Source organism: Ascidiella aspersa, chromosome 4 (genome assembly GCF_963924565.1).
Source record: "Ascidiella aspersa chromosome 4, kaAscAspe10.2, whole genome shotgun sequence".
Taxonomy (NCBI): Eukaryota; Metazoa; Chordata; class Ascidiacea; order Phlebobranchia; family Ascidiidae; genus Ascidiella; species Ascidiella aspersa.
Window position 1 is genome coordinate 27,303,266 of NC_139450.1, and position 13,281 is coordinate 27,316,546.

The following is a 13,281-nucleotide window of genomic DNA, read 5'->3' on the forward strand; positions in this document are numbered from 1 at the left end:
AAACGAACATGAAAACAGGACTCTGTTCTGAATCGGTCGCAAAATTTTCGAGAAAAATTGGAATGAAATTTTCGGCCTGCCAGTGAGGCGCTATGTATTATGGACAAAGGGACAATTTCAAACAAAGACGATCTGTACATTTTTCTAGTGTTTAGTATTATAATTCCCGGAGTTAATGAAATAAAGGAGACAAGGCTTGGGTAAGAACACTTAAGAGCACGGGCGTTCACGAAGCATGATATTAACTTAAAAATATCGTTTAAACAATCAATGAACAACTTTGGCTACCAGCAGCCCTATGATGTACTATTTACTGCTGAAAAGCGGTTAAAAAAGCGAAATATTTGGAAAGGCTTTGTCATTTGAGGCATGAAATTGCGTCAATGGCGACTAAATATTTGGGAAATCACAAAATATTAAACAAAAAGATGGAAAATCGGCATTTTTTATCCACAGGCTTAACAAATGCTATTGTCAATTTCGAATTTACCTAAAATATTTCTAAAGTGAAAACTCAAACCCTTTCCAATCAGTGCCAATGCCCAAAATTAATTCCGTGCTTGGTGCCGGCCAACCGTTTTATACGTATATCAAACCAGACGACTGACATTTTAACATTCGAGGGTCAATTTCGAACCCGATAAGTCAAACGCTCAGCGATAATATTGGCTCCTTGTTTTCGAGTTGGATTTGAGCCCCGCTCGAGTTACTTTCGGTAGAGGAAGATTTGCGCGGCGCGAACAGACTCTCGTTGATTTCGATGCCGTTCTGCTCCAAAATTTCACGAAGGATCTTAATTTCTGCGACAGAAGATAGAAGTTACTTACCTGCGGATGACATAACTCAAACAAAACACCCGCAATTCAGAGAAAACGTAGAAAAATCACACACACCGGGAAATAAGACGGAGATCATGAATGTAGCAGTTAGCAATTACGTGCACAACATAAAACTACTGCGTTACTTGCTGTAAATGGTGCAACATCTAAATGTATTCTTCAGTCGTTATCGTTAGAATATACACTATACCAGGGGTGTTCAAATGATTTCTGCCATGATCCACCACAGTCAAACCTGACAACATGATGATCCACCAAATACGAATAGTAAACATATTGGACACGCTTTAATTTTTATATTGCTTTATTTATGTAAACGCGATAACTTTAACAGTTAATCTTGTTTAGTGTCTGTTAAGCTTTGTAAGTCAGGGCGCACGTGGCGAGCGAAGCGAGCGCGATTTTTTTAGGTATACCGGCATTTCTTTTGAATTTCGTGCAAGTTTTTATTACATTACCGAAAATATAAAATGTTAAAAAATATATGTCCAGTATTTTTTAATGCGTTTTCCATTAACGGTAACGAAGCGCTGATCTAGTTCAAAGGACCGCATCAAAACATAAACAAGCCGGACGTAAAAAGATGATTCGCGCTGGGTCGAATGAATTACATTGGCGGGGCGCATCCGGCCCGCGGGGCGCATCCGGCCCGCGGGCCGTAGGTTGCCGACCCCTGTTTTAGACTAGGTCGTACAATAGCACCGAATTGGGGCTTTCTGTCGCTGACTGATATCCTCAAACGCTCACAAAGATTAGCATTTGGGAGCCTCGTTCTATGCTTAATTTTTTACAAAATTCATTAACACTGACAATTGGTATTCACATGAAAACACTGTAGAAAGTTTATTTTTTTAAGACTACATTAGAAGATCCGCACAAAACGCTGAAAAGATCCGGATGCGGATCGCGATCCGCCATTTGAACATGACCGCACTATACAGTCAACTGACTGTCGTTGAATCAATAATAATGCAAAAAAATGTGGTAAACTTTTTTAAAGGGTGACGTAGCAACTTGTATTTTAAGAAGTATGGGCTTGCTGTTTGATCAAAAGGTACTATTGTGCTTCCAAATTTACCCAAAGCAAATTGAAAAGGCAAAGGATTGTTACAGAAAAACGAGGTTAATGTTATGTTAAACGATACTAAAGCGAAGCTTGTTTGTTCTCAATCAAAACTTTAAGCTGTTGGACTCACTGCTATTTATACAAAGGGCTTTCTTGGGCCACCTGTGTGAAGGTTGTCAAAAAAAAGTCAACATCATTTGTTAGCCGCTTTGCTTGTTCCGGCTACACCATTTCGGGCGGCTGGGTTATATTAAGTGCTAAAGTGCGTAAACATACCGATATTTCTAGGTAAAATGGCGGTGAAAATGACCACGTATACGACATAACAATGCAATTTTCGTTACAATATTGCGGGAGGTATGACATTTTTTCTGCAAATCTGAAATTTTGTGAAAATACTATGTTCAATATACTGCAACTTTCAGGCAATGGATCAATCATAAAAGTGTTCGCCCGACAACTTTTACGTTTTGTAATTAATTACCTGATTTAGGTAGTACTTTTTATTGAATTAATTCAAAGCAAGAAACATTTCATTCACAAAAAGCCTACTTTAAGTATTTGATCTGCACTAAAACAAGATTATGTAATAGGCTATGGTAGTAGCCACTAATAGTCGACAAACGTTTTGTTTTTTTATGGCCCTCATCCCTCATTATATTCGCCCAGCTTGATTACAAAACCTAATCACTATAATTAATATCAAGCCATTCAAATCACGATTATGGTGCAAAGGTCCGTAAAAAAAACTGCTTAAGAACTGATTAAAATAGACAAACTTGGCATTTCGCACTGATTGACAATTTTTGTGGGTGAGTGCAAACACTGAAATAAACGGACATCCCTTCAACGCTCTACGTACGACTGTTTGAAACCGCCAGCAATAGGCGTTAATTTGGATATCCTATTATCCACAATGTGTTGCCAGATTCAATCAACCGAAACCAAAACAGTCCTTTACGATATGAAAATGATGTCTCACGTTGAGTCAGGGATATTTAAACTGGGGGGCGTGCACCTTTTGGTGGCACGTGGATAAGTATTAGGGGGTCTATGAAGGCCTAAATAAAATATTTGTGTATAATTTAAAAAAACGAAATTAATTTTAAAAAAAGAGTTTGATTGAAAATACGAGCGCCTTCTCCTCAAATTTATTTAAATACATTTCAATTTCACATTTAATGGATTAAAAACAGAAGGTTTCTTGTGTCTACTTGTTTTATGACGTAATCTGAGTAATTTCAATCCAATCCTGTTCAACAGGAACCAATTTTTATTTATTCAGAGGGCCAGTTAAAAAAGTTTAAGAACCCTGTGTTAAGTATTCATTCTACTTCGGTCTTCGTGATATCAGAAAAACATTTCATTCCAACCCTACACATTGTCTTATTAATTGGCCGCTGAAACTACGCTAAGAAAGGCCGTTACCTTTGGCCACCGTTTGAAGCTTACTGTTTTTTACAGTAATAACGTGATTTGCGTAAAAGGAAATATAGTTAACACAAAAAATATGATTTTTTACCGTTCGCTTGCGTTTTGATAGTTTCCGTGTCGTCTTCGTGTTTTTTCTCCAGCTTTGCGTTCTGTGACTTGATTTGGTGGACACGTTCGTCCGCCTTTGTCTTCACAGTAAGAATGATACCTGTCAGAATTTACGGTTGATAAATATGGAGCCTGCTAATCAACAGTGCACAGAATGTGGTGCAAGTGACAAACGTGGCTTGAAATACGTAAGCAACGCGACAAATTGTAAATTTCTAAGAGTCGGTTAAACAACCGGTTTTAAAAATGATGTGAATGTGACAAATACACTGATGAGAATCAACATGTTCATTTAGATATAACTATTTTGGAAAAAATTAGCGGAAAAACCCAACAGCCAACCAAGTACAGTACCATTTATTAAAAACCTGGTATGATACCTGACGGATTTCAAGTTTGATTAATACAGTTCTGCCGGTCCAAGTAGCACAAAAATTAGGCATGAACAAGTTTTGAATACACAAACCATTTTTTAATTGTATGTTAAGTTAATATAACAAAGTTCTATTCGGCAACACCCCAATTAGTCCCATAAATTTGATAGCCGTCTATAAATTAAAAAAAACAGACAAAACATATATTTTTTCTACACACCTGCAAAGCATTTTAAAAACATTTTTTTTTATCCTAGCCCACATAAGTTGGCCTACCATTCACGATTCGAAACACTCTCCACAACCGCAGAATAACCAGAAGGCCAAGAGCTGCCAGGGCTTCACTGTCTTCGAAGAACACCAGCGCAACATCAATTGCAAACGATATGACTACGACGACAGCATCTAGCACTTCAATCTTGTGATGAATAAAGTGTACTGGGTCCGCATAAATCTGGATAATTAAACGGGTTCTTCTCAGACAAATTTTGCTAAATTTTTTAGAAAGCAGAATTCAATATGTTACAAACAACTCCTATAGAAAGCTACGCTACTAATGAATTAATTATTTGCACACATAGGAATGCATGTTGATTGCAGAATTAAACTACGCTTTAAGTTGAAAATAAAAAATTATTTGAATATGCATACCTCTGAGACACAGGTTTATTCTTATTTAATTGTTTTCTTGTAGACATGAAAAGAAAACTGCAGTGAACTTAACTAAAACTAAATTGTCACGCTGTCAGTAAAACCTAAAATGCCCAAGTAGTTGCATATCATTTTTAAGGGCAGAATTTAAATGGATATACAGCTAATCAAGGTGCTGACTTTAAACAAGGGCATATATATTGTTTAAATGTTTTGATCTGGCACATGAAATGGAAACTGCAGTAAACTAAAAATCTGCCTGATTGAAAATGTAACCTAAATCCAACTTTTAACATTGTTCGAAATTGTATGATTTTTTTTTTCATTTAAAAATGAGAAAACCTGGTATAAAAATGTAAACAGAAAATCTAAGTTTTGTGTAAAGATATATATAAATGTGTTGCATCCCTAGACCTGGGGATTTTTTGTGTATCATCAATCACAGAGCTAGCAGGACTGGCAGAATTCACTTACCTTTAGCGTAATTTCCACCATAAAGACACTAAGAATAGCTATTGAAAAGCCGTGCAAAATCCCAGGAACTGGACTGCCATGCTCAAACTGAATCGCTTGTACGTCGACCAGGAGTTCAAAAACCACCAGAATACAATCAATGATCACAAGAACAATAATAATGATCTGTGATAACAATATAGTAAGAAAGGTTATTTAAAGTTATAAGCATAAAGGTTTATATATCTAATTTAAAACACTGTGTATTTAAACAAAAAATAAAGCAGACTTGGCAATATTTACCTTCTAGATTATTACACGACAGAACAGAATACTTAGTGTTTATGATTAATAACCTGTTAAATATGTGATTTCCTGTTTAGCGTGTACGTAATGGCATCCACTAATATAGTTTTAGAAAACCAAACAGGTGATAAATGAGTTTAAAACAAATACAACCCATATTTCAACAGAAATCAAAGTGTGTTTTAACGTAAATAATTTAAAACTAATAGCTTATTATTTCGCAAAGATATTTTAGAAATCAAAAAACAAACTTCTCGCAATATTATAAATATTTTATCTTATATTATTGGCAGTCACGATTAGATAGTGGAATTTAAAAACGGACTTTCACCTTCAAACTGACCCCAGTCACCTCATAATATAAAAAAATCTTACGTGGATTGGCTTGGAATGCAGAATGTGCTTGAGCTTTTCTCTTCTTGTCAGTTCTCCGTGTTCCTCCGTGGAAGCCCCGTCGACTTCATCCTGCTCTTCTTCATCACGGACTTCCACCACCGCATCCGCATCCCCATCACTGCCCTTGTCACGCTCAAACTTCATGTACTGAAACATTCCCAGTCTTCGAATGCTCTCCTGCCTTTCTGCAATGTCATGCAATGCTCTTAACAGATCGGTGTATGATGTTTTAATTGTATTCAAATTAAAAAAACGAGTTGATTTTTTATGAATGGAGTCCTGTCCCTAAATATGCTGTTTATTTTGAAGACACTGCACCCTTGACTGTAAAATCAGCTGACAACTGCAAGTATGTAAAATATCATCAGAATGAAGGGAGACATTTTGTATTGAAATTAAAGTGCACATATGTTTAACTTTTAAACTCATTTGTTTCTAGATTGTAAAGTGCTAAAACTTTAAATGCAAATCATTTAAAAACTTTTACACACCTCATATAGAGTTATTCAACACTTAATTGTATCGATTTTTATAGCACAGTCTGTCACATATTTTTTTTTTAAATTAAGATTGTAAAAAAATTTTTAAAATCATGATTGCACAATTACTTTGTTATGTATTTAATATAGTATTTCATTAATTTAAAATCATTTAATTATAGAAAATCATGAGGTATTTTTTTTACCTGATATGGGTTTGGGATTGCGAGAATCAGTAGAATTATCCTTATTCGAAATCACTTTATCAGATTTTGTCTCAGATGTTATTTCATTATTGTGATTGTTATTTTGATTAATACAATGATCCTCATAAGAGAGGTTAGTTAACAGCAATGGTTGGTTACTGGTCGATTGAACATGATCATGAGATATTTCGTTCAGTTCACTTTCATTGCTCAAATTCATTTGGTGATCTTTTCGATTTGACCGCAGTTTGATCACGGAAGGCAAGGGTTGGGTACATCTTACGCTGGCGTAATTGGGGTTCAGCAATTGTGAGCTCTTGTTCTTTTTGCTTGGAGTAGAAGATTGCGTTTCCTTTATGATTGCACTATCCATTACCAAGATTTATTTTGAAAAATTAATAGCACTCATTGGTGTTAAGGAATTGTGAATTATCTACTCACTTTGGATTAACCATTTACCGATTTTTTGACCTTTTAAAGAAGTATTATTAATCACAACAATAATGACGATGATAGTGTCTAAAAAACCTAGACTTCCTTACAGTAATTTGAAAGTGATATGCTATACATTAAAAAAACATGCATATTTTTAGATTGCACATAAACCAAGTTACTTTATACAATCATAGCTTAGACACAAACAGTAAAATCAAATACTAAAATAACATTTGGTTGAATATTATATTAGTAATTGTAGAAGTGGTAAATCGACAATAGAATTACAAAAATTTTCAATTCAGAAACACAAATTACTTGCACATTATTTTTTTTAACTCATTGTAGATTAAAGACCACGTTCTAACCGAACAACTAGCCTGGCAAACCTGTTCTAACCCTTCTCTCTCTTGCTAAATTGCTGAACGTATCAAAGCGGGCACTTTCTCATAACTAAAAATACCGCAAGTCAGCTACCGAGGAAAGAGTAATATGCGACGCGTTCGTGCTACAGAAGTGCGACAAACGCAACAGAAGAGGCAGCTACTACTGTGTGTGGCATGTTCGGCGTACAATTAGTCAGCACTAAGGAGACAACGTTTCTACACCGGCCGGACACTGCGCCTATGTGTCGTATTAGTCGAAATTTGGCCTTGTGCGCCTGTTAAGTCTCCTGTCAACTAATCACACGCAATGCTATGCTTTAAATTACTCACGGCCTGTGCATGACCTTTTCGTTCAATCGTTTTTACCTAGCAGTTCAGTATTGGATTAGCGCATTGGCATGACTTTAATTTTCCACGTGCGCCTTTGTATACATATCATAGGCGGTGTATTGTGAATTAACAATAGACATGCAAATTAATTTCCATATTAGGGATTTCACTGGAATCACGTGGCTTTAACAATGGAACAACTTTTTCCAGCGCGGATATTCTCTATACCACCCACGCACCCAGCTGATTGAGAAACATTATGTTGTTTATAACAAAACATAACACTCACACGCGATTCGTTACGGCAATGTAATGCAATTCGCTGGTTTGCGATGTTTTACTGTGTAACATCTCCTGTTGTATTTGGGGCGCAATTTGTTGCGCGTGCAAATCTTTCAAACATTAACTAGAAAGGCTCGCGTTAAGTCGAACAGCTCTTTTGTACTTTTGTGCAAGCATGCTATAAAATTCTTGGCATATTTAAAACCTATTTGTACATTTTGTAGAGAACAATTATCCGGCAAAAATACTCGAGTTACTAAATTTAATAGGCTACTTTTTGAAAGTAAATTCTTCTGGCAAAATATATTTTTTATATGTAACCATTTATACATCTCTTATATGTAACCATTTTATACATCTTTTAGCATACACACTTGACGATCTGCATATATTGCAATTTTAAGCCTGCAAGTAATAAAACCTTGCTTTCTAGTATAGACCAAATTAATTACACAATGTTGAATAGAGTTGCAATACGGTGTCCTCCAGAAGTTATTCTTAGAGAAGCTGCAAAAAGATCTCTGTCGACCAGTTAGTATATTTGGAGATTTAATGTAGTATAAGCCACAATTTTAATGCACAGTGACTTTATCTTTGTATCTCCAAACTCTTACAATATTTTTGTTTGTTTCTAGGTTGTCTTCAAAAGCAAACCAGTATTTCTGGAGTTCCAAATTCTTCTCAGCAATTACCAAGAAACCTGAAGCAAAATGCTGTAAACGCTTTAAGTAATTCTGGACAACGGAGGTGTGTTTTATTTATAATAGAATGAAATATCGATAACTAATTATATATAAATTTATTGCAGATTTTTTAAAGCCGCTATATGTACAGAGCTTAAGAAACCAATGACAATTGGTGTCAAAGAATCTAAAATGGACCTGTCGGATGGAGAGGTATAAAAATTACTAGGAAAAGTAATTTTACTAAATACCTAAATTGCAATGTGTAAGGAATCAATCATGCAATGTAGAATTTTCCATTCTCTCAAAAAAATTCTCAAATTGTATGGCAATGTAATTTAAGCTTTTTTAATTTACTTATTACAAACATTGGAGCATAATGGTTGGAGATTCTAGTGAGAGGTAATAAAAATATAAAAGCCATACAGAAGTAGATATCATTTTCAACGTTTAATTACAAACAGTTGCATATACTTGGTGTAATAAAATATCTTGCTTCCTATAACACAATAAACTAAAGTAAATCTGACAATTTAAGTTTTAGTTTTCCTAAATACTAATGATTAGATACAAAGAATAATATATATATATATTTTTTTAATTTTTGTCAACCCATCAGCATTTATCAACTAGGTGCGAGTGAATGTGGCAGCAGCAGGTGTGAACTTTGGTGACCTCCTACAAATCCAGGGAACCTATCAAATAAAACTGCCTACACCTTTCACCCCAGGAACTGAATTTTCAGGTTACAAAGTTCAATTATTGTGTGCAGGGTATACACATTCATTGAATGTTTTACAATTAAAACAAAATAAGCTGAAGCCTTGACTTTTAAAGCATTTAGTTTTAAAACAAATTGTAGCTTGATGTGTTACCAGTTTATTTCATAATGGACTATTTTTTAAACTTTTTTGATTTACTTAATATACAAAATCCAACTTTTGCTGTGTTTCAGGGACTATCCTTGAAGTGAGCAAGAACATTACACACCTAAAACCGGGAATGAAAGTTCTCGGTCTGGCAAGTTCCTTCGGTGCATTTGCGGAAGAAGTGATCACAGATGTCAATGTAAGCTTTCCCATTATTGTTATACTTTGCAACCTCAGGGCAATCAAGGATTTATTTAAAACAAATCAAATACAAACTGTTTATTTAAAATAAAAATTAGCTTCACAATCAATTAAACACAAAAATATGTTATTTTTCAGTGCAAACCTTTTTATTTCGTAATTTGGCTGTTTTCGTTTAGAATATAGTAAAATACACATCACAAGCCTAAAAATAGTTTGTTTAAACTTGACGTTTTTGTTGATAGTCGGTTTGGGAAATGCCTGATAACATGTCATTTGCTGAGGCCGCTGGAGCCGTTGTTTCTTACGGAACTGCAATGCTTGGACTTACCAGGAGAGCCAATCTCAAGCCTGGGTAAACAGCAACAGCTATTTGCAATTATATTTTAGTAGCTAATTAATTTTGGAGTTTTTAAGCCTCACATTATAATGCATTGCTCAGTTACCAAGGTTGGTATTAATAACCTGTGATTTTATTTAATGTTTTTTGTGTGTGACTAATTGGATATATATATTTTGTGTAAGCCAAATTGAAAAAAGATTTTTGGGGAGTTTTTTTAACCTCAAATAATGCATTGCTCAGTTATCAAGGTTGGTGTTAATACCCAGTAAATTTATCTTATTTTTTTTTGTCTATTTTATGTGTAAGCCCAAATGAAAAAAAAATGGAAAGCACTGTTCAAATAAATTAATTAGTTTAGCACAACAATGAACCCTGATTTAAAACAGTTTGTACACTAAGAAAATTTGGTCTGATTTTTGAAACACTTGTACAATTTAAAACATTGTTTTTTACAGTGAGCATTTACTTGTGACCGCTGCAGCTGGTGGCGCTGGTTTGGCTGCCGTCGACATCGGGTCTAACGTGCTTGGGGCTAATGTCATCGGAGCGGCTGGCAGCGATGAAAAATGTGCCCTTGTCAAATCTTATGGAGCAGTGGGCACAATCAACTACAAGTATAAGATTATTATTTTTACCTTACCCAGTGATTTCAAACCATTATATTTACTTACTCCAGTGAGTAATGCTGCACCCTAGGAGAAATATTTCAAAATCTTTTTAATTCCACTTTTTTCCCTAACATTGAGGTTACTATTTCTGTTTTTTTATATGCGATTAAAGTGCAACCATCAAGACTGTTTTTTACACTGTGCACAATTGATGTATGCTGTTTCTAAGGATGCTGCATACTTTTTGTATTTACTGTAGGGTGCCAAAAACCAAAAAGGTTGGCAACCACTAACCTGAACCTTATTATTTACTTACTTTGCAAGATTACTACCATTCTATTACTTTCTACATCTACAACTATAAATTATATATTCAACGCAGTATAACAAAAAAAAAGTAACTAGTAATTTCACCAATTGAAGTAAAATTTTTTTATATAAGATTTTGTTTGATTTTTTGCAATGTCTTAAAATGTTGTTATTTTAAAGCATATCATTCTATCCTTAATGATTTTCCTTGATTGTCCTGACTAACTTTTTCTGTAAATTTACATTTAATGTTTTGAAGCAAATTTTTACAACAAAATATTACCTTCAAATCTACAATCCACCATACAATATTAATAAGACTGTGTTTGATATGCTGACCAGGTAATTTTGGGATGCTATGCACTCTTGTATTTGTGGTCATGTTAAATTGTTTGCAGAAATGAGAGTGTTCATGACAGAACGAAAGAGATATCTCCTGAAGGGGCAAATGTCGTTTTCGATACTGTTGGAGGAAAGATATTTAAAGATGCATTGAGAGCGTAAGTTCAACATTTTCTTGTCAATCCAGAAAATTTTTTTATTTACATTGCAACTGTTGTAAATTACATTCACTCAGGTATGCGAATACATTTTAATAGCAATTTAATTTTGTAGTTTTATTTTAATTTCAACTAATGCATTGCCCTGTTAGAAGGTTGGTATTAATAACTTTTTGTCTCAATTGCAATAAAAAATTCAACACAAAATTGTTAAAAATATTATTATGGTCGGTATTTAAATTGTGAATTTCGGTCAAGTTTTTTGAAATCTTTAAAAAGAAAGGATGATTTTACACATTTTTGCACTAGCCTTATTACTAACAGTTTAAAAAATGTAAAATATATTTGAAAAACATAGTGCTTCAGAAAGTGGCACTGTTAAAATTGGCAATTTGTGGGTCCTAGCTAAACCTAATATTTTTGATAAATATCAAAGCACCATTCTTGTGGCACTTCACCTCTGGTAACGTGACAATTGTTTTAACTAAAATCCAAAAAGTCAACTATAATAATATGTAGTAGGATATCCCCTATAGAACGAACATTTTTAACATTTCCAATATATCTTTATTCAGTTTCGACACAATTAGAGGACACTGATTCTATTGAAATATACTATGTCTAAAATTAAAGTGTCATTTCAATTTGTTTATTATTAAACAACTTCTGTGATGTGCAGCATTGCATGGGAAGGTCGACTTCTGGTTATAGGGTTTGCTTCAGGCGAAATTCCACAAATTCCTGCCAATCACCTTCTGGTGAAAAATGCAGCAGCGGTTGGGTTTTTCTGGGGTGCCTACAACATGTTCGACCAAGAAAATTTCAGGTAATTAAAAATTTACTGATGGCTAGGCTAAAAAAACAATTTTCGTTGTCCCTAATGAACTATTTTAAGAAGTTTCGGTATATGAAACATGCACAGTTGCACACATATGCGTGTTAACAACTGAGATCTAGCCCTTCTAAAGCCGCTGTTTTTTGACCAACGATTACGGCTTACGTATCATTAGTACACCGAAAGTCATTGCAGACTCACCGAATCTGTCGATCAATGAGGAAAGCAGGGCAGGCCAAAAAAATAATTAGCCTGCAATGAGGTTCGAACTCACGACCTCCGGTCAAGCCGGGACCGTCGCTCTACCAACTGAGCTATACAGGCTCAGAGAGGAGCGAGTTGAAAAACTAATTAAATATAAGTTTGGTTATATTTACTTATTTTTATTGAAACCAGTGTAACATACATATATTGTTTGGGATTGTTATTTTTTTATTAAGTTTATGTTGTACGTTAGGTGGAGCATAGACGAGTGCTTAAAGCAATATAAACTCGGAAAAATCCACCCCCACATTTGCAAGACGTTTGATCTAGCAAAGGTAAATCCGTAAATTTTTTTGATTTAAATTTATATCAATGCTTACTTAAATTCTAAAGCAACTATATCCACAAAAACATTTGGAGATAATTGGTTAAGTTTTGTCTATTTTATCAAGTCAATAATTGGGTCTAAATTTGAGAATGATGATTATGCAAAAAAATATAAAAATATTGCTGTTTGACTTCGATATGCAATTATTTACTGAGTCATCCCTACCAATCTAAACATGATTTTATTGATAGACTGGCGTTCAAATTATGTATACGTTTGTTATTAATTGTGTTAGTCACAACTCACAAAAACCATTACCCAAAAGTTATTCCAAAACCTGATATAAATAAGGTTTGCTTTAAGTCAATTTCCGAGGACAGTTATACCCAGCTGTAACTCGGTAACATATTTTTAGATAAACGAAGCCTTCGAATTCGTGCAATCACGCAAATCCACGGGAAAGGTGGTGGTCAATATCCGATAACGTTTTCCTGTGAATTAAATACCTCTTCTACCCAGCGATTTTGAAGCTTTTTATTAATTTAAATTATAACAGCCTTGTACTATGCACTTCTTTGATCAACCAATGTGTAATACAGTTAGCAACTTAAGACAAACTTTGTTTTGCTACTTAGGCTGTTAAGTCGTAATTTTAA

At 34.4% G+C, this 13,281-nt stretch overlaps 2 protein-coding genes across 2 annotated transcripts; one reads left to right on the forward strand and one right to left on the reverse strand.

Moving 5' to 3' along the window:
• Positions 1-292: 292 nt before the first annotated feature.
• Positions 293-6,862, reverse strand: LOC146157251 (voltage-gated hydrogen channel 1-like). Its single transcript, XM_083387484.1, has 6 exons — positions 6,313-6,862; positions 5,607-5,812; positions 4,947-5,111; positions 4,098-4,275; positions 3,428-3,547; positions 293-800 (listed from the first exon to the last, which is right to left on the reverse strand). The coding sequence occupies exons 1-6, from the start codon at positions 6,683-6,685 to the stop codon at positions 646-648; spliced, it is 1,197 nt and encodes a 398-aa protein (XP_083243610.1). The 5' UTR covers positions 6,686-6,862; the 3' UTR covers positions 293-645.
• Positions 6,863-8,110: 1,248 nt separating this feature from the next.
• On the forward strand, positions 8,111-13,224 carry LOC146157252 (protein Cryzl2-like). The gene is made up of 11 exons (XM_083387567.1): positions 8,111-8,276; positions 8,381-8,492; positions 8,554-8,641; positions 9,062-9,173; positions 9,384-9,496; positions 9,744-9,853; positions 10,297-10,455; positions 11,157-11,258; positions 11,938-12,084; positions 12,551-12,632; positions 13,041-13,224. The coding sequence occupies exons 1-11, from the start codon at positions 8,201-8,203 to the stop codon at positions 13,107-13,109; spliced, it is 1,170 nt and encodes a 389-aa protein (XP_083243693.1). The 5' UTR covers positions 8,111-8,200; the 3' UTR covers positions 13,110-13,224.
• Positions 13,225-13,281: the final 57 nt, after the last annotated feature.